The sequence below is a fragment of the Antennarius striatus genome, chromosome 22 (genome assembly GCF_040054535.1).
Source record: "Antennarius striatus isolate MH-2024 chromosome 22, ASM4005453v1, whole genome shotgun sequence".
In the NCBI taxonomy this organism is placed as follows: domain Eukaryota; kingdom Metazoa; phylum Chordata; class Actinopteri; order Lophiiformes; family Antennariidae; genus Antennarius; species Antennarius striatus.
In genome coordinates, this window is record NC_090797.1 from 9,945,036 (window position 1) to 9,969,642 (window position 24,607).

At 40.1% G+C, this 24,607-nt stretch overlaps 1 protein-coding gene across 4 annotated transcripts in view; it reads right to left on the reverse strand.

The window, feature by feature from the left end:
- celsr1a (cadherin EGF LAG seven-pass G-type receptor 1a) overlaps window positions 1-24,607 on the reverse strand; it is a 73,602-nt gene that overhangs the window by 13,721 nt on the left and 35,274 nt on the right. For all 4 annotated transcript variants that reach the window (XM_068306607.1, XM_068306609.1, XM_068306605.1 and 1 more), the window contains exons 4-14: window positions 23,238-23,460; window positions 21,756-21,871; window positions 20,093-20,181; window positions 6,342-6,499; window positions 4,698-4,861; window positions 4,443-4,568; window positions 1,912-2,078; window positions 1,538-1,723; window positions 1,343-1,456; window positions 1,087-1,261; window positions 829-970 (exon numbers count right to left, since the gene is read on the reverse strand). In XM_068306607.1, the coding sequence (XP_068162708.1) occupies window positions 829-970; window positions 1,087-1,261; window positions 1,343-1,456; window positions 1,538-1,723; window positions 1,912-2,078; window positions 4,443-4,568; window positions 4,698-4,861; window positions 6,342-6,499; window positions 20,093-20,181; window positions 21,756-21,871; window positions 23,238-23,460 (1,660 nt within the window). The remainder of the gene's footprint in view (window positions 1-828; window positions 971-1,086; window positions 1,262-1,342; window positions 1,457-1,537; window positions 1,724-1,911; window positions 2,079-4,442; window positions 4,569-4,697; window positions 4,862-6,341; window positions 6,500-20,092; window positions 20,182-21,755; window positions 21,872-23,237; window positions 23,461-24,607) is intronic.

Sequence of the window (24,607 nt, forward strand, 5' to 3'; positions counted from 1 at the left end):
CACATATATCTAGTGACTAGAGACACAAAGATCATGATATTATTGAAATATTAAATTTATATAATTTAATTTCTGCTCATACGATACAATATGAATTTGGATTTCACTTTTATGTTTACATTTTTTGTAGCTACTCTAAGAAATTTAAAGGTGTTTAGTGGAAGAGAAGGATAATCAGTGGTTGGTTTTTTTTAATGGTTGATCATGTTTTGTCATTTTACTGACTTGAAAATATTCCAAATCTGATAGTTAGCTGTCTCTTCTAGAATCTAGAATAAACTTCCTCTTGACTTTAAAGTTAGTGACTCATCCGTACAAACACACAAAGACTTTCCTCTGGCTAGAGATGTGATCTCTGACTGAGTGAAGCAATCTGTTCAGGGATGAATGGCGACATGAGGGTAGCAGCGAGTGAACACCTATGGAGGATTAGTCAGGCGTGTAGGTGGATTTCCTACATCCTGCCTAAGACAGGAAATGATGTGTGTCATAGGGGTCAGGGGTCAGGGGAAATGACTGGTTTTTAGTCAAAGATGGCTAATTTATGCAGGCTATTTGAAAATGATGACATTCAGATTTTAATAACCCCGTTTCTATGATCATAAGGACTTCCAATTGCACTTAACAGATTTCTTATTTGTTTTTGATGGCATGGCTTTTTGCTGTACCTCCCTTGTATACATGCATTTTAAATTTGTGAGTAATAAAACTGGCAGTATTAAGAACTTATTCTTTGTAAGCAGATAGAAATGGAGGTCCAACTTTTTAAAAATCTTTTACATCAATTCTGTGGACAAATATTCAACTACAACGCAAGAAAGAACCTACTTGTTTTCACAATACTGGCCATAGTAGTTCTGTCCACATTCGCAGGTATAGCCATGGGAGGAACTTGGTTTGCGAACGCAGGTGGAAACATGCTCACAAGGGTTGAGCCGGCAAGCATCCACACACTCCCTACCAAAATAACCTGCAGGACGAAGGGAAAACACAGCAGCGATGCTCAGATCTTACAGAGAGATATACAGCGGATACGAGTTTGTCAGGGTGATTTTGAGTGTTTGACTTAGTGGGAATGCACATTACCTGGGTCGCAGAGGCATGTGTGTGTGCTCCAGTCATCGCTGCACTGGCTGTTCTCTGGACATATGTTTGAGTCGCACGGATCAGCCAGGTCACAGCCATCTTCCACTCTGATCTTCAGACCCTGAGCCATGTTAATGTTGGCCACATTGGTGGAGGTCTCTCCCAGACGCACACCCTGATGAAGAAGTAGCTAAAGTAAAGACAATTTTGAAAAAAAAACCCCAAACTTTTAAAGAACTTTAAAACACACACTTACCTGTATGCATCCAACAAATCCTCTGCTGACGTGATTGTCTGCTCCTGGCAAACCTCCAATGTGGAGCGTTTGCAGCTTCAATCCTGGGAGGTCGTGACCGATCTCCACCGACTTCTGTTTTTAACAAATTAAAAATTGAGCGCTTTGTCTTGCAAATGTGAATCATGTGAGTGCTTATCTGTAATTTCCCTATACCTGGTACATGTCATAGTCCAGGGAGACTGAAGCCATGTATTTGATGTCTTTCCCATCTTTAATGCTGCGCAGTTCTACTAGCAGGTGGTGCCACTCCCCATCATTTACTCGTACCTGGGGAAAACCCAGCCACGCCACTATCTGGTCTCTCCATAACACCTCCATACGAACCTGTTGTTCACTCACCTGGATGATGAGAGTAGTAGAGAAATACATAAATCTGCTAAGCAACAGCTTCAAGTCTGTAAATATCACTTCTTCATGCCTGAAAAGTAGCTAAATCTGTTACTATAGTATTCTGTAAAATGTTGGTAATATGTTGACGATTAAGGTATTTGTATTGTGGTTTTTTTGTATACTTTAAACTGACTCACCATGAGATGGATGGTGGAAGAGGACCCGGCATTTGCTTGTAGTAGGGTGCCAGCAGGCTGCCTGGTGCGAAACATGAGTCCGATGTACCAGGGAACAGTGATTGTAATGTCTGGGTCGCTCCAGGACACCAGAGCCTGGCCACCAAAGAACTGAGGAGATGGCATCACTAACAGAGATAATTTAAATATGATAAGTGTTTCACTTGGAATATGTTCAAATGTCATCTCCATGGCATTTAAGAAACAGTGATCACATCTTATATTTTCAGCAGGGTGATAAACAAGAGGTCTATCATAAATGCAGAGCTGTGATATTTTAAATTAATGTCGTATAGTTTCTTCTTTATGTCTTATGATTCCTAGACAAACATGCAATGAAAATATTATATAAATGAAAATATGAAACATCTGATGTGAGGACAGTATGGACAGTATGTTCTACAGTTGCTGGGTCACCTTTGTCACCAAGCTCTTCGTGAATACACTGATGCACATATAATTATTAGACAAAGCACATATTCCTTCCTTTTTATAAGTACCTACAACTCTGTTCTGTCAAATTATTTTAAAAAAAAAGAATAAAGAAGACAGCCACGGTGAGGCTGGATTAGCCTGCTCCATCAGTGTTTAAATATTCTGATGAACTGACGGATCTGATGCAGATATTATTCACCTTGTTCACATTCATAATTATTTCTGTAAAGATGCAAATATTTGCTAATTTAAACTAAACACCAAGTACTAATGTAGCTGATAGAAATAGAAAGTTTGTTTTATTTGCATCCTGAGCGCTTCAAAACAGTGAATCAGTAGAATTACGCTGCTGCGCAGTAGTTAACATCTGTGACAGCTGCTAAGAGATTAAAACTATTCATCATAAACTAATGAGCATGTAGGCATGATTTCCAGGACACTACATGATGATACTGCAAAGAGAGGAGCTTCGATACAAGAAAATAAAAACTTCCATGGAGGAGAAAAAGGCTTAATACTGTATAATTGAAAATATCTGTGTGTGCAGTAAGATCATTTACTTGTCAAAAAAATCTTAAAATAGGTTGTTCAGCCAGAAATAATTCAGCAAATAAAAAAAAAAAAAGACGAATAACATTTAAAACAAGACATCGCATGTTGAAATCTTGGTGAGTACACAACAATACAAAGTGCAGATTAATCTTAACTATAATCTGTAATCATAGGAAACCTGAGTCCTCTTTAAAAAAGGTGTACAACTGAAAGCTCACAAAAGAAGAAAAATGGTTTGACAGGGGGATTTGTCTTCCTCCTTCGATTTTTTAAAATGACATTCTGGATCATTTTGGACAGGTAAAAATGAATGATCATTAATCTCCTGCTTGGTGTGATCATTAATCTCCTGCTTGGTAGCTTGGTGTGTGAGGCCTCAAACCAAGTCTGTCAACAGATCAGGAAAAGCCTCCTCCCATCTTGCTGTGATCCCATCCCAGTTTAGTTACTGGATACTACGACCTGGCACTGCTTTGTCGGCTACCTCATAGCAGAGAGGGCAAGAGGAGGCAGTCACACCATCAGGCTTTGTTTGGAAATTTACCCTGAAGGATGAAAAGTTCTCTCCTAGAGCATGAAGCAGGGTTTTGGAGTGTGAGATCAACACTTTTGGGAGAATTTGATGCTTTTGTTATTCCTTGACAACTCTGGTTTCCAACCAGTTTATTCCTCTCTCCTCTCTACAGGAGCTGTGTAAAGGTTTGCATTACACTAACTAGCTGTGAGACACATGTCTGCAGAGACGGAGCATCTCAAATAAGACAGCGATGAAGCCAGTCCGCATTTCCTTTTCCTCCTTTGATTCTGGGCCATATACAAGTCATAGTTTATTCTTGTCCTGCAAACCTGAGGGCATGTTTATGTATGTCAGAAATCAGAAGATTCATGAGTCAGGCTTATTCAGGGGAGGCGTCCCTCATCCAATTGAATCGCAACTACACAATAGTTCCTGGAAGTCCACAAGACACATACCGATGCAATTACTGGAGGTAAACACACATGTGTGTGGACAGAGGCTGACACAGGAGCAAGTAGATACAAGTACATCCAGCCAGAGACACACCTGTGTATGAATGCACACACTTCTGGTCTCAATCAATAATCCTGTTTTTATTCCAAGGACAGGTTTACCCAGAAAGTCAACCAGGAAATGTAGATGAGCCGCCAATTTGAATGTTTGATAATATTTTGACAAAAAATCTTTTTTTCATGATTCTTTTTAAGTGAACACACACACAGCAAAATAGAGCAATGTTCAGATCAGAAAGATCACAAAATGCATGAAAGAAAAGATAAATCAAATCAATAAGAGTCTATATATAATGAGAACATGAACCAATAAAGTACACATAAGCACTGGGACATGTGACTCAGCATATTTATGATGTGAATGTGCATCAGATAATATCACTATACGTAACATATTTTCTCATGCTATGTTGGACCTCTTCAGGAGCAAATATGAACGTTTTTCTTCACATTGAAAACAAAAAAAGACGTCAAACCTTGTTCGCAGTTTTTGCCTCCGTAACCTGTTGGGCATTCGCAGCTGTAGGTGTTCCACTTGCTGACACACACTCCGCCGTTCTGACACACATCAGACATGCAAAAATTTTTCTTTGCCGGACAACCTTGAAATCAGAAGCAGAGAAACAGCATTTACTATTTGTGCAAAAGACTTAACTATTTAAGAGCTCTACAAGAAGATCAAAATGAAAAATGAGTCAGTTGAGGATGATTTGACATGTACCACGTCTAACCTGCTATAGTGCCATTGTTTGCGATGTAGCTGGCCATGTCGACGGCTTTGCTGTCAATGCTGAGGTTTCTCATGCAGCCCACAAAGTCTCTGTTCCTGACAGGAAAGTCTTCAGGTAGGTTGGGAACTCCGCCTAGCAACAGCGGTCCTGTTAAGTCCAGTGACCTGCAAATGACCAAGGTAGATGATCACTCCCTGCATAAATCTATTTCCTTATGCATGATTGTGTGACACTATGAACCAACAAAGACAAACTGATTCCTTTTTCGTCTTTTTTTGTTGTTAAAATGAAACCAAATATCACCCTGACTGAGAGTGAAAAGGGCAGCTAAGGTAAAGCGACACCCTGGAGCATGATCGATATTTCTGAAATAAGGTTATTGGGCTTTTAGCTGTCACAAAGCTAATCATTACCATGATGGAGTCAGGTTCCACATACTAGGCCAAGTAGGAAGCAGGCGGCATGCAAAGCCCTAACATCAAACAACAAAGGGCTTTAAAAGATTTTGTATAAGTCACTGCTGCACAACAAACCTCCATGGAATCAGTGGATATATAAGCTGTGCACATACTGATCAGACAACACAGTCTGGTCTGAAGCATGTGGAGCTTATTCAACAGTCTGTGGTTAATTCAATGGAGGAAATCAAATGGGAACTGTATATTATTGGGAGAACGGCTGTGTGTTGTTTCAGTGCTGGTCACCTTGAATTCTTTATATTGACAAAACTATTTTGCAACAGATACATTATTTAGTAGAGCCAAAAAGCAAAAGAAAAATCTAATCAAACTATTACACATAAGTTTGGAAACATAAAATAGTTACATGCAAAACCGTTGGAATAAGAGGAAGATCTAAATTTTATTAAGTTTCCAAATATGCTTTGGAAAGTGCAGTTATCATTTGTTTAGAGTCATTAAACATGGACTCTGCAGAGTGATGACTGGCAGATTTGTTGCAGATCCTTGCAAAGAGCGTAAAACCACAGTGTTAAAGACAGTTAGTGGATACAATGAGTCAGAGTCAATGTACCACAAATACCAAACGCTGTTGATCTAAAAACGATTAGAAGATATGTTTTAGTTTTAAAAGTTGACTGAGTTCCTCTTTCTGTGGCATTTTTCAGGATTGCGATTCCTGTAAACTAGGCCAATGAAACACTCACATTTCATAAATTACAATGCTTTTACTTTGGTAAGACTGTGAGCTGTGCAACAAGTTCATGATGGAATTTAACCTGGTTTGTAACTCTGTCAAGATTACCCTCTGTGTCACCACCCGCTGCATGCTGAATGTGTTTCAGCATGCCCCACCCTTCAAAAAAAATCCCCCACTCTTGTACAGAAAAAAATATGAATTAATTAGTAAAACCAGGGTAGATCAGACTAAGCCTGTATGGAGAGAAGTTTTTGTGTGTATAATACAATGTCTGACAGCAGAATGATCTCAAGGATTAAAAGGGCGAACAGATGGTAGAATAACAGTTCGTAATCAATCGTATTGACGGTATTTAATGTAGCCCCGAAGGCGTTTAATATTGAACTGTTAGTCTTTAGCCATGGAGTGTGTCTGGTATGATCCAAAGGCAATGAGTGTTGAGACTCAAATAGATGAAGAGGTGGGTGAAAAGGACCACCAGCTTACTTCTTCTGTCCGGTCTGGGTGCCCTGGGCAGCACAGGAGTAGTTGCCGATCTGCTTTCCGAAGCGAATCGCCATGGCGATGTCACAGTCATCTACAGCAACGACAGCCACCTTTTCTCCAGAGGGCCCATGAGGGACACCGAGACGGCCGATGTTCGGCTGGAAAATATAACAAACAAATGCATCTTAAATACATTTTCTGATTCCGTGAAGGGTTGTGATATCTATCTGTAGTCTAATGGAAAAACAGCAGAAGAAGTTAGCTGATGAATAAATAGCTGAAATATAATACAAACTGAAACAAAAGAAGTTATCAAATCAAATCCACTGAAACTCTGAATAGTTTTGTTATCATAATTACATATAAAGAAAAGAAAACTAAAAGTTACATTTGTTAAATTATTCCAACATTAAATTCACTTTTATATGGTAATAGAATAACGAGTCAATAACCAGTTTCTTTGAACACATGTAAAATGACTGACTCGGCTGCTTTTATGAATCACATCTTTCTCAACTGACTGAATTCATGTTTGAGTTCTTCCTTCACTGATCTTCATTCAATGTGAGAAACTTGAATGGGAGAGTTTGTTGGTGCTCGATCACGGGAGATCAGCACTACACAAACAGTGGATGGCTGACTTAGACCAACTTCTAACAGCAGCACACAAGCCGGTCCTTGGCTTAAGATGACAAAAGGCCCATTGTGCATTTGCTCACACCTAATAATTACAAAGTAGGCTAATTCTTCCAACAAGGCTTGTGGCCGGTAAATGTTGATCTGAGAAAATGTGCATCCGCTTAGAAAATCAAGCCACCAAATCGCTTTAGTTTTTGAAATATCTAACCTTAGACTGAGTTCAGTCGAGCATTGACTAAACAATAGTGCTCTTAGATTCAGAGGCAATGGGAATTTGAGAAGTCTAATAAAGAAGAAATTCCCCAAGTTAAATAACAACTATTTTCCAAGAAGACAAAATAGTATAAAAGTACAGGATATAAGTACAAGGAAGAAATAAAATACGCTTAAATCTTTAAACTAGCACATTCTTTATGCTTAAAATATTTAAAATAAACTGATCTAGACTTTGACCAAAGTGAATTTTCCGCTATATCTACCTGGAGATGTTAATCTGATAACTACCATTCAACAAAAGGGCTACAAATGTGACAAAATGAAATGCAGAATTTATTTTCTGAAATTAGATTCATGACAAAATTGTTTATTTCAAAAGTTTTGTTTACTTTCACACGAGTTTGAAAGTCTGATCAGAGACTGGCACAGACAGAAACTCCATGTGCATGCAGCTCCTTCATAAATGAATTAGAGTAATGAGATACTGGTGGGGCAGAGACACAGTAAACAATGGAGCAGGGGCAAAAAGAAGGGTGACAAATAAAAAAGAGAAAAGGAGAGGTGGAATGACCAGGAGCAAGAGACTGAAAGACAGCGACAAAAATTGAAACTGGCAGACAGGAACAAAATAAGCAACAGCAGGGTGCAGCCTCTTCTATTTTGGCCTAGCTTGACTCTGGTCCGGGCATATTTTCCATCCCGTGGGGAGCTTGTTGCTGCCACTCCCTTCAACCTGCTCTGTTTCCACTGATTCCACCAGAACAACACCTTTACACACACGTGTGTGTGAGTGCACAAAAACAGTACAAGCTTTGGGAGGACCTGTCCCTTTCCTGTGGAAGTATGACAATAGATAAGCCTGAAAGCATCAAAATGAGCTTGGTCAGGGAGCAATGCATCATGGGTGAGCAAAACTTATCTGTAAAACCTACACATGTTGGCTGCTATCATACAGCAGCCAACATGTACAGTTGTACCTCGAGTTATGAGCCGCTCGACCTGCGAGTTTTTTGAGATACGAGCCATGCTTCAGGACACCACTGCTAGCTGGCGGATGAATACAAGATCAGCTGAGACCGGATCTAATTCTTTCCGTTGTGTTGGTGGATGGATACAATATCAACTTAGACGGGATCTTGTTCTTGTGGAGTAAAGACATAGCTCATGTGTTCTCATGACTTTTGCATTTCTTTTTGTACTTAATTATTATTCACGTAACTTATATATAAAATTATAAATTAAAAAAAATTGTCATAATTTAGGGGATTTGGGACTTTTTCAAAAGCTGTAACAGATTAACATGATTTTAGTGACAGTATTTTAAATGGGGAAATGTTGTTTAACTAAGAGCTCAGTCACGGAACAGATTAAACTCGCATCTCGAGGTATCTCTAAATTAATTTACTCACATATAATCTGAGCTGTAGAACTGCTTGTTGAATGAATTGTTTAAAACAGAATACAATTCTAGACAAACTAAAATAAAATAATTAGTTTTGTAGAGCTATTTTCATTTATGAATCCAAGGACCCCAAAGATCAACTTAACAGAGCCAAAAAATAAACAGAAAAATATAAGAAAATGCAAGCAGGGAATTTATCTACATATTTGCAGATTTTTCTTTCTGCTCTGGAACTAATTACCAGTTTGCTGCTGCTTTGACATGACTATAGGCACACTGAATTCAAAATGAAACAAGCGTTCAAATCTGCACACTGGGGTTTCAGCAAGTTGGTCACATGCTTATTTGTTTTGTGTAATTTTGATATTAATAATCACTAACTAATAATAGTTATAGGAAACCACGCCCTTGTTACTGGCAACCATTTGCCCCCCTATGCTGTAGCTGCAGGTGCCTACTTGTATTAGACTGTCCCACCCACACCTGAAAGAGTCCGTGGGGGGGGGGGGGTGAAGCAGTAAACTCTTGATGAGGCCTCCAAAGACTGGCTGAGGCAGCATAACTCAAACCACAAAGGTAGGTAATAGTAAATTATGTCATCTGGATTTACTGACAGTGGTGGCCTGTGGAGAACGCTTCAGCTGAGTTCATTTGTGTCCTTTAATTGAATTCTGTGAATTTAAAGAGAAAGCAGCAAAACACAGCCATAAAAAGAAATCTGGCATTAGGACGCCGAAAAGCGGTGGGACAGAGGAAGAATAGAAGGGTCAGTCAAACCAGTGGAGAAATACAAACAAGAAGTGATAGAGTGTGTTACACCTGTGAGCTGTTCAAAGGCAGGAAGAGGGTATTTGTCTGATAGAGAGGTTAAGTCTCGGTAACTCTACAGACACAGGCGTCTGTGGTCGGGTTGGTTACGACTCCATTGTCTCTTTTAAGTGAAGTTGAGCGTGAAAGGAGTGAGATAAAGATGTGCAATAAAACACACCAGGAATAGGGTGTTAAACAACAGACCAGCAACCCAGAAATAATACACTGATATACACAAGCATCTGCACACCAAACTACAGTAAATGTGTGCATCATCAGTCCACACACCACACATTCAATCACTGAACAACACAGCATCTTCTAAAACTCTCTTGAAGGGACACTCGACTGACTTTACACAAGGAAATCAGTTTACTCCTCCTGCAACAGAAGCTGAGAGTTTTTTTTGGTGTTTTTTTCTTTTTTTTTTGAGTTTTCTCAAAAGCATTTAAGTGGAAGAGGGGGATTTAACAAACTTTAGTAGCATGGGAAACTAAAGATTTCTCATTTCACACGCCTGACAGCAGGGTTCTTCCGCTTGTAGTTTCAATTACATTTTTAAATTTATTTCCTGTGAAAATTCCGAGAAAAGTTTTGATTAAAAAAAACAACAACTATTTGAGTCCATTTTCCTGAATTGATGAGATAACTGTGTTGCTGATTCAGAATTTTTTTTTTTTCTCAAGAAGCTTTCATACAAATGTTTCAATGACTTCAGCTGTTTCTTTTTTAGATGAAAACATTTAGTCTTTTAGTAAAAGCCTGTTTGCATCTCCTCATAACAAACTCTTAAATCCTAAATGCTATATTGCTTCTCATTTAGCGCAGTGAGTCAGTTCGCTGTGTAACCATCACCGGTAGAACTGTATATGGTTTCAGGTGTCTTTCTGACCCCTCGTTTTAAAGTGCTCTTGGTCCTCATTTTGAGGGGCCCCCATGAGAGTCTCTTATTTACCCCTCCACCCGTTTGGGGCTGTTGAAGATTCCCCTTCTCTAAGGTGTCGTCTCCAGGGGCGATAGACTTGCCGCAGCCATGGAGAAGCACTTAATCCTGACAACTAGCCACAAAGCCACGGGGGGCAGAGGACACGAGTGGACAGAGGAGGAGCACATGTACGAGCACCGACACGCAACCGACACACACAAACCCCCTCTGCACATAACACCACATCTACATGCAGACACAGGACAAAGATCCAAAAACACACTCTACACCTCCATTACCATCGGGCCTGTCAGAGCCGACATGATGACTCAAACAACCCCGCGGGCCGGGCTAAAGAACATTGCTGCACAGCTTGAATTACATGCAAAACACAGTTCAACAACTTAGTCAGAGAACACATAAAAAACTGTCAAAACAGTGTGTGTGTGTGTGTGTGTGTGTGCGTGTGCGTGCGCATGTGTGTGTGTGTGGGATCGAGGGAATACTCAATGACGGGTGTGTGTTTGTGTGTTTTGGGACTGTAGGAAGGATGTCTGCTGAGTGTGCTTCAGCTTGTGTGTTGAGTGAGCATGCTTGTATGCTTGTGTGTGTGTGCATGTGTGTGTGTGTGTGTGTATGTGTGTGTGTGTGTAAAGCAGGAAGCTGCTCATAGATTTGCAGGCGGCAGTGTGGTACCTTTTGACAATAAAGGAAAAAAAGGCACACGGCCTTCTATTTTTTCTACTCTCTCCTGAGGAAGCTCCATTGTTTGTCCAACTCCTGCAAGAATATTAGTCTTGATGCAATCTCCTGATGTGTGTTTGCAAAGATCGATTGCGGCAAGCATACCAAAAGATCATAGATGCTTTCATTAATGTTACAAATCCACAAAATGTTGCAGCGACATAAAATGGAGCCAACATGAAGAAGCTGATGTCTCTCGTGAGTCAGTGTAAAGTTGAATTTTGGCTAGCGTGTCCCGTCAACAGTCTCAGTCATGTCCACATTACCTCACCTGCCCTCTGGTCATGTAAACCTAGAAGTGTGAATTATTCAAACAAACACACACAGTTCCCAGGGCTGTGATGTCCCGCGTTCAAGCCTATATGTTACTGCTGTCTGCATCATCTCATCATGCTCCTATCTATCAGTGTAACAGATGGACAGCGTCCATTGTTGGCTTGTTGCTTTCAAGCAGTAAAACTAATGTGCAGATGACAGAAAACCTGAGTAATTGTAACTGTATCCTATTTGGAACGACTTGAGAAAATTTCTTTTACAACCCAACAACACGACTACCTGTCTGTACCCTGACATCAAGGGGATAAACTTCTAATTCCTGCTCTTTATAACTTCATGTTAAAGCATATTTTTCTGACAGACTTTGTCTCCAACCTATTCTGCACCATTAATCCTTCCACATTCTTTCTCATTTGGAATGCCGGATAAATTTCATCCAGATACTTTTCAGAAAGATTTATTTTCTTGCAGCTTGGCAATTGAAATAATTAATTTTAAAAAAAAAAGCTACATAGCTGGAAAGCTTCGCTTAAAATAACCACTGGGTGAAGGGGAAAAGGTTAGCCTGTCTCTGTTCACAGTAGAGTTACGATAATCATCTCTTGACTCAATTTTACATTTTTAACACAGACTTGAGCCGTACCTCCTCCCATTTAACTCCAGAGAAGCAAAAAATGTTATCTTTAATGTAAAACTAAAATATGTACAGATTTCAAACTGAATTATGGGTCTGACATCCACAGAAATAAATTCTTTTCTACTTCAATTCCGGTATCTACATCTGACCCCAGAGGCAGCAGCTACAGTAAGTAGAGTTCCCATCTAGCCTTTATCTGAACTGCCTCGCAGAGTGATTAAAGTATGGGAGGAGTGACGCTAATGCTTAACAGTAAAAGCAGCAGCACAATAAAATGATCTTGACAGGAATCATATAAGAGATAAGGTACATAGAAGACATAAGTGATAAGAGATGAGGATGGGGAGACAGTGAGGTGCAAGAGGAGGAGGAAGATCCATTAGTGCCACAACTATAGAGCTGTAATAAACTGTATGGAAGTTCTTTTTTTCATTTTATACTATTTTTCTCTCACAGTTCCTCAGAGTTTTAGGTCACGCTAGGAGAGGGGAGGAACTGGTACCCATTCAAGACATTAGTCATAAGCTGTAGCAAAGACAGAAGAGGTAACGATGAAGGAAGTTGAATTAGATTTATTTAAAGGTTCCCAGCGCAGGCAGGTGTAAATAATGGATTTGATCCCATCTTATTGTTACCACTCAAAAAACAGCTTTTACAACACTAACCTACAACATTAAGTTTAAGTCACCATTGTCCAAATTATTACACTTTTCCCACAGCCCCTTTGTGGCGCAGGCAAATAACATCTGCAGGAAGATTTATTTAAACAACAGCTGATGAAAAGTTGCTAAAATCCTTTCAATATTGTACACACACTCACATACAAAGAAATAAATATATTAAGAAGTTGGCAAGAACAGCTAAAAGTGCAGAACTAAGTGAAGACATTTCTAGTAAAATGAAACACTGATATTAATTCATTAATTCTGATAATAATACCAACAACCAAAGGGCTCTTTGCCAAGCAAAAGAAAAGATAAAAGACGCAAGGAAAATTTTAATCCCCTAAGCTAAATAATGTCCTAAACAGAGGTATGTGGGCCCCAGGACATTTGCGTCCATGCTCAATATAACATAACTGCCTTCAAACATTTCTGAGCCTTTATTAATCCTGCCTGACAGAAATGATGCTTCGTCTTGCCACGCTGCTGCCAAGGGAAACAGAATCACTCCAGACTCCCTGATCGTCTACCTGTCTGCCGAAGCTGAGACATGTTCATTTCACCTGAACAAACCTGTCAGGTGAAGACAAGGACCGTTACAGTCATTTCACCTAATTATGCCATTTTTAGACCCTATGGGCAAGGAGAGAGGTAAAAAATCAGATGAAAGTGCAGAGGAGAAAAGTGAAAGTCAGCTTTTTAAAAATGCGTATGTGCACATGGAACCCTTCAGGAAGATGCAGCAGCAATGCAAAGAAGCAGATCGTATTATCCAGTGTACAAAGTTCAACACAGCCATCGAGCAAAGCATAAGCATTCAGAACTCTTCATACACATATCATACAATAAAAGATGTGTAACTCCTTAGTAACCCTGAACCTATTGTGATTTAATTTTTGGGCTGTGATCAATGCAAAATGTTCAAAAGTAGAAATCTCCTGAACAACCAGCACTGGATTGCAGAAAAACATGAAAGGGACGTTTTATTGATCATTAAAGGAACTATGTGGTGTTTTCAGCTGGTGGAGCTCATGCTTTGTTCAGGACTAGAAAGAGAGACAGAAGAAAACTAAATCAGCTGCAAAACCTGTAACCCAACCAAAACCAGATAATGGCCAAAATCTATGACATCCTCCTCTGAGGTCCAGACCAGACCAGAGCCAGACAAACCACAGCTGACCATGTTACCTCTGGTATCTGAGGTAAACATGTGTAGTTGAATTAGTCGAGTGTTCAGAACTAGGAGCAGAACAGGAACTAAATTAGAGCCCAGGGAAGGGGGGGAAAGCCACCAGTGGGGACTAGGCTAGAGGTCAGAGGTTACCTCCTTCTGATCGAGCTCCAGCCAGGCAGTAAAGAGCGGGAGCCAAACGGCCCCACTGGAGTCCACCAGACTCCCCCCTTCCTGGGAGAGAGACACCATGAGAGAGACACTGTGTTAGACCTGCATCCCACAACCAAGCCACTGTGTCTGTGTGTGCATTTGTGTACTTTTCCAGTTATACTTAATGTACTTCATTTTAGTGTGCAGAAAAACCCCCAACTTTAATAAACATGTGATTAGTGTGTTTTTAAAGCATGTTTGCGTGTGCTGAGGGGAAACTGTGGTTGCATTTGGTAGTAGCCGATTTGCTGACAATAATAACATCTAAAGGAGGACATGATGCCTTCATGTTCATGTCAAAAATACCACCTCACACAGTCGGTCGCAAGTCATTCATGCCTCTTTTAGACAGATTGGGTGTCACAGTGACGCAGTGGGTAGCGCTGTCGCTGCACAGCAAGGCGGTTCCAGGTTCGAGTCCCGCTCTGTACAGAGTTTGCATGTTCTCCCCGTGTCTCCGTGGGTTCTCTCTGGGTTCTCCGGCTTCCTCCCACCCATAAAAACATGTGCTTCAGGTTAATTGGCCGTTCCAAATTGCTGGTACTGTGTGAGTCTTTGATTGTCTGTCTTAATGTGGCTTCGCGGCGCACTGGCGTCGTGCCCGGAGTGTCCCCCTTCTCACGCCCTAAGACAGCTGGGATAGGCTCCAGCTCCCCGTGACCCGCTACGATGGATAAAGTGATTCAGAAGATGAATGGATGAATGAATGTCTGACAGATTAATATCACACTGTGAATTACAATGCTGCATGAGGAGAAGGTAAAGTTTAAAGCACATAAAACACATTTTCCCCTTCGGCATAAGCATTTAAGCCCAAAAGCAGCTTTCACATATGTAACACATATGTAGTTAAACTATAGTACCACAAAACATAGGCCTGAAAACATGTTAGAACGATGCAGAATTCTAGTGCTGCTGATGTGTCTGTGATTGATAGATAGTCACAGACGCTGTACGCTACATTACAATAAGTTAAACAGTAGTTCCAGGTGTTTAAATGTGATATGAATGCGCTGCGATAACCTCAAGTCTTCGAGGTCTGTGGAAACCGTCAAGAAGAACAAAGGACAACACGGCCCCTTCCTCTAAAAACACACCCTGCTGGTGAACGCAGCATCTGGGGTTCACTTTAAAAAAATAACTTCTTAACCTCTCCAAAAACCACTTAGCAGACAAAATACACAAACCTGCAGGTCATAACACAAACTCTGAGCCAATGTGTCTTCAATCTTCGTTATCGTCGGTGAGCTACGTAAGCATATGTGGAACGTATGATGTTATTACGTCATCAAGTCAGAATACTGCGATATGAAACTTTAACACCTCATTAATAATTGTATATGGCTCCTCCCACAAGTAATGCAAAAAACCATACCGAAGGAGGAATTTTGTCACCACCAGTTCACGTAAACCCAGAAAACCAGGAGAGAACCCATGCAGACTTCAGGAGAACACAAAAACTCCGTACAGAAAGGCCGAAGACCTTCTTACTGTCAGTAAACAGCACAACCAACTGCGCCACCATTCTGCCCTGATTACAAGTGTATTTCAATATTCCTTTTAATATTTCATACGTGTACTGTGTCCACCAACTTATTACATCCCACTTCAAAGTGGTGATGTATTGTAAATGTCAGCGTTTGTGTGTTTGTTCGTCCGTCCGTCCGTTAGTCCACCAAATATCTTTGCAACCGTCGCAGATACAAACATGAAAGAAAAAGCACATTATTCCTGCAGCAAAGGGGATGAAAATTAGATGATGACCTTGACATTGAGAAAAGAAGGTCAAGGTCAAATTTCAATTTTTGTATACTCAGGAACCGGATAAGATAGACAGACGAGGGAGAAGGCCAGTGTGTGTAAGACCATGGATCAAGGCTAGTGCTTTGATCTACGACAGTAGGTCAGAGCACTAGCTTTGATCTTTGACCTATGCAAGTAGGTCAGGGTAAAATTTTTAATTCAGGGGTGTCACAGGATGTTGGAGTCTGTGACTGCATTATTTCTAGTCTGGACCTGTATTTCTGATGCTGCATGCTGAGCAGGTAGAGAACACTGATTTATCAGCAGCTGTGTGTCACACACAACAACAAGAACAATGAGACAACTGGAGCACACGGAAGGCTAAAACGGATTTTGCTGAAAGTCTTAATAGACTCACTTTTTTGAGGGGTTTATGATAAAAATGAGATGTATACTGTCTAAATGGGATTTCCTATCTACATGGATGATCTGTTGTCAGAATTAGTTGGTTTATTCTTTGGCAGATGACTCCTAAAACTAAATATACCATTTAAAGCCTCCAATTTTGTGAATGCAACATTGAAGACCTTGTTCTGGTGACGTTATCAGAACAAGGCCTTCACTTATTTGAGTTAATCCAACAAATGAGTTGCATCGACTGTTTCAGCAGAGCAGAGGTGGAATTTAAATATAGACACACCACATGTTTAAAAACTGCTTCAAGCTATGCCACGAACCAATTTGCACGTACACTCTGATGATTAAAGTCCTACCATGTAAACAGCAGCAGCGTGAGAGCGAGAGGAACAGCACATGGAAAAATAGTGAACTTTTGGTCCTCGCGGGTGATAAGCGCACGCTGAGCCTGTCTGAGAATTCTGTCTACACACCCTAGCTGTAAATATCAGAGGAACATTAGTAAGTGTAACACCGCTAATACATTTAACACAAAGCTTTTTCTTTCAAAAATACTGTAAACACACATGAATGTCATATATGTAGTTCTATTTGGTCGATTGGTGTTTCATACAGTTCATATTCCTCTTTACAATTAGATGGCTTATAGTAAAATTCAGAGGGAAAAAAACAATTTTCCTATTTTCTCTTCACTTATTTTAACATTTTTAATCAATGCAGGTGGCTTCATAGATACAGCAATGATACAACTGATCAGTAATGACCTGAGTTCTACATTTTTCCATAGTTGGAACATATTAAAAGCCAAATTAAAACTTATTCTGCTTCCCACCTGAGTGTTTGTCTGTATGTTTCCTGTTTAGGCTTGTCTGGCTGACAAAGTTGATGTACAATAATTGAGATTCTGGACCATGGAATATCAAATACGGCATTATCCTGCCATTTCTTATGCATGACGTCTTTAACAGCAAAATGTTATGCATACATTCAAACACTCGCGCACACACACACGCACACACACACACACGCTCTTTATCTATCTGGCCCCCATGGATGTAAACAGAAACATCCAGCTTTCCAATCGACCCAGATCACTGCAACAATGGCAAGTTCATGTCTGTTGTCATGCCAACCCTTCCCAAACCTTTGACCTCTGTTTTTAAGCAGAAGTGGTTCTTCGGGGCAGGAGCGGCTTTAAAAGGGGGCACCCATAAAACCCGGCACGACGTCAACAGACTCATTATCTGACCCCATAGATCGTCATCCGTGCGTGTCTGTGTGCACTGCGTGAGTGTGCCGTTAAAACTGTTAACTGGGTCTCATGCAGGAAAAAAAACTCAGGAATAAATAATTATTGGGAAAGACGTCCTGCACTTTAAAGAACATATAGATTTTATTTTTGAGAAATTCATCATATTTGGTATTTACATCATTGTTAAAAAGCCTTTTCAGTGAGTGTCAGCTGAGATGTTGGCACTTCGCCTTTACTCTTTAAACAACTCAGTATGGTTAGTTAGCATTTAGCGAAATGATTGAATGTTTACCATCAACTAAACATATAGGAATCACTTTGTCTGGTATATCCAATCTTACTGCCACATTTTACTATTTGAGCTATGTTCTGGGTTTTTAAAAAATATGTATTTTATTACTGGTTTATCATAGGAATAGTTTATTGAAAAGAGTTGAATATTTGAATTCAGGTCACTAGTCATATGAGCAGTCTATTGTTAGTTTTCACAATAGCTATTTAACTATGTAAATAATTCTGATCTAATCTTTACTTAAGAATTTGTGAGGTCCAATTTTAACTGCATTTTGTCATCTTATGATTTCTAACCCCCCCCAAGCTCCCAGAAAATTATTGTACAGAGGAATCCTTATTTATGTACGGGGCTATATCTGGACATATGGTATGAGATGAATCACCACAGTTCACGAAACAGTGTTCTGATCTTGCAATGAACGCAATGCAACGTATAGACAAGTGTATGAGAATTAAATTTATTTTTTTTCACCCACAGCCAACATGCGCCTACTTTCTCATCCTTGCATTCACCCGTCAACACATCTCATCTATTGTGAGAACATCAATGCACTACGCTGTAAACATATCTCTGAATCCCTCCAGCGACTGATTTAGGCTTCATCAGTCAATCTGACTTCTGATCAGTCAAGGAAACGAAGAAAGGCTGACCTCGTGTCAGCGCTACATTCGGCCTGGAGGTTATTCAGTGGAATGTGTCACCTGATGTGCAAATAACTGTCTGTATTAAGAATGGCATTGGTGGAATGCACACATCGCATCTTCTGCACGCTAATAACACACTGATGGCACGAATGTTTGCAACTGTGCGTAAACTGCTTGTATCTGCATGACATTGTGACAAGCAGGATAAAATATAAGAAGAATAAGAAGAAACGTAAAGTGGATGGAACAGGAACAAAGCAGGGAATACCTTTGAACATACTGTAGATATTAATCTCCTATTTCCATGGAGACATGTCTACACACACACAAAAAAAACAGCCTTCAGCACCAACATACTGTCTTGAAAATAATACGTGCAGTAGTGAGAAGCCTCGAAGGAATTTTAATACAACACTACAAGCTTGAAACTATTGTCTCCAGCATCATAAGGCAGTGCTGTTGAGGTGGCCAGAAACACCTGAAACAATGGACACAGATGTGACCCTGCAGCTGAAGGGGTACAGCGTGGTCGCCCGATTCAGCTTTGATGAATACTTGCCACTCGGCCCCCGAGGACGCTACAGATTTTATAGTTAATTGACACAAGAAAGACCTGAACAAGACGAGAAATGTGAGATTGTGTCCATTGTAGGTTATCATTAGGCCAGAGATTCTTTAGCTTTCAGAGTTGAATACATGAAGTAAGAGTGTGAAGTGAAGGCATGAAGAGAAATCAATGTTTTTTTTCCAAGTGAACAACTTAAATCTCTTTTACAGAGTCTAAGCAACAGCAACATTTTGGTTGATTTTTACTTTCTTTTTGTTTTGCTAGCTTCTACTTGACTTCCACCAGACTGCATTGGTTCATTTGTCAAAACTGTGATTTTGAAGTCCTGCAGAATGAAACAGTATAACAGACACAAATGACAGGACCTTCAAATTTCATGTTTAATTTGTTTTAGAACAATTCCCACAGGCTCTGCAGGTCAGTTGCTTGTGTTGTGAAATTACCACCATTAATTAACTGCAATGTAAGTCCTTCTGATGTAATATAACAGCTGAAGTGGATACACGAGCTGCTTTACAAAATTATAGCTGTCTCTTTTCTGAGATAGGAGTAAAAAAGGAAGAAGACCATCGTGAGAACAAGTTGAAAATGACTTTAGTCACCGAGAAGAATAAGAAAATAAATAGCAGTGATTCAGGTAAGAGTCTATCATTAGTACCACTGGGGACATCCATAATAGAGACAATCCATAATAGGGCACTACAAAATAATATACCTTAGTCCTCTGGTAGGAAAACACAGTTGTTGAATATTTGGCTCTTGAAGCCGAAGCCAGGCTCCAGTGGTTCTTGTGAGAAATCTATACCATAACTCAGTGTCACAGGTTGATATAGAGGGCTAACTCGTGCCAGAGTTAACATCATAACACAAATGTTCACTCTTAAGATAGTCTCCTACATCAGTAGTCCAGATCAAAAGTCCTGGTGCAGCACAACAGGCCATATTTTATCCACAATCCAACTCTTGAACTTCAGCTCTAATCATTTGTTGTTTGCAAAAATGAAATATTTTATAACCACTTTTTTATGTTTCAAACTCTGCAAAGTAAACTGGTTTCACTGTTTCCCAGTTCTGACAGGGAGATTTTAAAAAGTCTACTGGATGCTCAGGGGTCGGTGAGGCGCTCAGGTTTCTTACCTTGTTGTAGTAATGAAGCTGGACAGAGTGCCACTGGCCATCACTGACCCCCCCTGGGATGTAGGGAGACACTGTGGTCTTTGTCTCACCTGGATGACATGGGAAGCGGGGAGGAAAAGGGATGGGAGTGGTGGATAAGAGATTAGATGTGGGGGTTGGGGTGAAGGGGAGAAAAGAAGGAAAAACATGTCAGATGAAAAATTTGATGGAGGTGAATGAGGGATGAGACAAAAGATGAGGGAGGCAAACAGAAAGAGTGAATTATGAATATGTGTCTGTGTCTGTTTGACAGAAAGATTACACAAAACCTACTGGAGGGATTTTCACAAAACTTGATGGATTATGGGACAGAATTTTGACCTGAATTCTTGTGTGGGTCCAGATACAGAGGAGGATCAAGTTTAGTCTTTTATACTTTCTTTACAATTTTCCACATTTTTGAAATATCTCTTTCAATGTCTCAGGAAATAAAGCTTGAAAATAAACATTAGTGTCTATGAATGTGTGACATTTAGTACTGTTCTAAATAAAAATCTGCATCAACCACATTTAAATGAACGACTGTTTCCAAACCAGTCAACTTTCATCAGTGTCTCAAGGTTAAATGGAAAATTTAAATTGTCTCATTACTGAGACTGAAGGAGAAGATGAATGCTAACAGATTTATTTACTACAGGCTAAAAGGTAAACTCTGTGGCCTTACCTGACACACGCACACGCAAGCATACACGCACGCACGCACACACACACACAATGATCATGAATCAAGTGTTGTGAAATCCAGTTTTAGTCGTCGGTATCAACGGCTCTCAGTCAGGAGATTGTGGAGCACAAAGGCAGCAGATCTACTGGGGTTTACTCTGTTTGTCAAGGGCAGGAATCCACTGCTGTAGAAATCAGCACACAGTATAGTATAACACTGAAGAGTAAGGTGTGTGAGAGTTAATAAGTGATGTCTCTGTTTCCTGGTTGTGCACATGAGAAACAAAAAGAGAGCAAAGTGTGTCTAAGTAAATGATTGCACACCCTACTTCACTTATTTTAACTATTCTACACGAACGCAATGAGTAAAATTAATCTTTTTTCACATTACCCATGACTGACAACCTGAGCATTAAATCTGATGAGTTATTCATACTAGGTTTAGTCATATTTCAGATTTGAAGTGAGGCATAAAGATTTGGCTAGGCTCCCAAACAGCCTCCATTTATCATTATCACACTGAACTGGATTCCTGGCTGTATGGTACCATGGGAAAAAAGACCGACTCTGAAAACAACAGCTGCAGTGAATATTGTTTGATCTGAGATCCAACAGTTACCAGCTTTAATCACTTGCTGCAGATGTGTGCATGTGATTGCACAATTATGTGTGCATATATCACACGCCTTATAATCACCTTATGTTTGTCAAAAGTTATATTCTCAGTTTGAATGTGCGTCTAACCCACAAGCACAGAAACACAAATACAAAATTCGTACTAACACACACACACACACATTCCCTTATCAAAAGAAACCACGTGTTGATAAGAGTTATTCCGCAGCCTCTTTGCAAAAGCCATTTTAGATAAAGCACGCTAACACGTGTGCTAATTTGCTTGTAATGGAGCTGATATTATCACACACACTGTGGGGTAAACACACAGATTATGGGGCCTGACCTCCAGAGAAGATCAGCTGAATCTGCTCATCAATAATCTCCACAGCAATAAAGTCGTGTTTCTCATTGAATCGGCCGTTGTAGAGAAGTAGAGCGTTCCTCTCTCTCGTGGCAAACCTGCAGAGACAAATGGGAAAGTAGGGCTTCTTTTAGAGCAGCGAAATCAGCCCAAAAATGGACATTCAGTACGTGGTGTCATATTAAATAGTGTGTCTAAGCATAATGCACAAATGGGCATAGTTTGTTGTTGCGCAAATGATTTATTCATTCAATAAATGTCAATAGTAACTCAAAATAAAACAAAATAGGTACTCAGATGTGTCACATTGGAAAGGTTGAGCAGATTCCAGCTGTTTTTGTCAAAGTTGGCTCATGTTTCCTGTTACATTTCTAAGCACCCATCCAAATCAAACAGCTGAAAGCCTTGCAGATAGCTTTATGAGGAAAGGGCTGAGGTGCTCTTGAGGAAAAGCCTCTTGGAAAGGAACAGCAGGATGTGTGAAGCCGGAGGGCCAAAGAGAGGAAACACTTCCCCTGCCTTAGATGATGCACAAGTGTGGGGGAACCTGGTAAATGAGTCTGCTTGTGAGTGGACAAAACTCACATGTGTGGCTGTTTGTGTGGGTTAGGATTGTAAGGTGAGGGTACAGGAGTCAGCCGGCAGATGCCAGTGAGGCCAGCGGGACAGGAAGTCAGGATGGACGCAGCAAAACACTGATAAGGGAAATTCATCACACAGCCTTTCCTGTTTTCACCCCACTGCAAACCGTTCTCGCCGTCATTGTGTTCACCAACTTGCACTATCAACCTCAACTTGCCTATTAATCATAATCAGACCAACGATAAGGCTTTTCATCTTCATAATATTTACTGTGTTATGAAGGAGCCGAATCAGGTTTATTTTCCTTTAACAAGAAAAGTCGCGTTGGTGTGTCACATTAACTTCCATGCATGTGTGTGCACTGAGAGGAAGGTACTGAGACACAATGGAAAAGTGCGCACATGTCTCGGCACGCCCTACTTGACACACTTTAGCGCATGAACTCTGTTGTGTTTGATGGTGCAACTCCTCACACTCCCCTGATTACCGTTTACTAAACACGCTCTAACATGGACACACACATAAGGTTGCTGTGCAGAAAAAAGGTGGCGCTGCAGACCCAGGTGGGAATGAAAAATGAGCAAATATTATCCAAACAGCAGCCAAGATTTTAATATTTTAAATTCATTGACAACACTTATGTGTGGCTTGGAGTTTTTTCCAAAAAAATGAACATCCTCAAATGCTTTTTCAACATTAAAGAGAGAGAGTCAGCTGTAAAAAACACACAACTGTAACGGTGGAAGCAGTGGATTAAAGTGTTTATCTGGTCTGACATGCATTTTGTGGTCTGATTCCTTTAGATTCCAGCTTGTGTTTAATAAAAATAGATTTGAAACAAACGTGAAAATGAAATAAAAGGTAAAACAGAAAAGTGCTCACATGAATGAGATGGTGAAGTGAAACCTCTGCCTCAGGCCTCTGAAGGTGATGAAGGACTGTCCAGGGAAGCTTCGTGTGGTCATCTCACAGTAGGGCTTCTCGTACTCTCCTGGTGGACACTGGCACATGAACCCTCCTGCCAGTCGGTTGACACACTCTCCTCCATTCTTACACACACCAGGAACACACCGGCCTGACGACACGTTCAACTCACAATGTTCACCTATAACAAAAGAAAGATTGAATTAATAAGAGCTGTGCCACATCTATTATTGTGTACTCATGTCCTGTTTGTTAATTCGTTTCTTAAATGTGATTCTATCGTAGTCGTCATCTTTACTGTTGCCTTTGTTTGTACTGCAGACATCTCCAAATCAGCATTTCACTGTTAAATTATCAAGTTTTTATCTTTTCTATGAAGCATTTTGTATTATTAGCTCGGAATCCAGCAGTTAAAGTGAAGTCAAGCACAGTAGAGTTGTTTTAAAGTTCCCTTTAAAACCATCAGGTTCAGCGAAGCCTATCTCCATCTAAACAGTATCAGTAACAACAAAGCCCTGTTTATAGGCCTTTTTCTGGGAAGCACTTAGACACGAGCTTAACTGAGAGTTTGGCCATATTTGGAGAGAAGAGAGGAGAGGAGATAAAGAGGACTAAGGAGCATGAATGGGAGTGGCTGGGAGAAAATTTAATGCAGAGTGAGGGAAAGAATGAAAGAAAGAATGGAAGATAGAAAGAAAAAACCAAAGAAAGAAAGACTGATTTATAAAAAGCAAGTTTATCACAGAAATCAAAGTTAGAGATTCGTCACATTCATACAACCATATAGAAAGAAAATGACACAAAACAGTAAAATAATAAAGAAAAGAATAAACAAACTACTGTTATCCAATTTAACGTAAACTAAACCAACCACTGACTGAACGCATACTTCTCTTTTAACACAGAACACATCAAATCTGTCACGTACCACATGTTCTTAAAAGTTTCCAAATCACTTCATTTCACACTGTGAACTGTGATGAACTGTACATTGTCCGTTTTGATTCGAGCAGGAACATTTTAATGTTCCCGCTCGGTTCACCTACTTAACACTAGATATCTAAAAGAAAATGACAACGCTGTTCATTTGAGAGGCTGATTTTATGCTGCTATACCCGACCTTTTTTCCGACTGGGAAGCTGGCCGGTGTCTCAGCTGCACAAGCCCAGAGGTCATGGACAAGATGCCCCTTTGGGGAGCCAGAACGCTCCCTTTGTTGTTGAATGTGAATTTCACGTGAATGTGATTATTTTGTAATTTTGTTTCTTTGTGAATAAATGGTTCATTTCTTTTTTTAAAGCATTAAAAAAAGAAAATGAACCAAATGT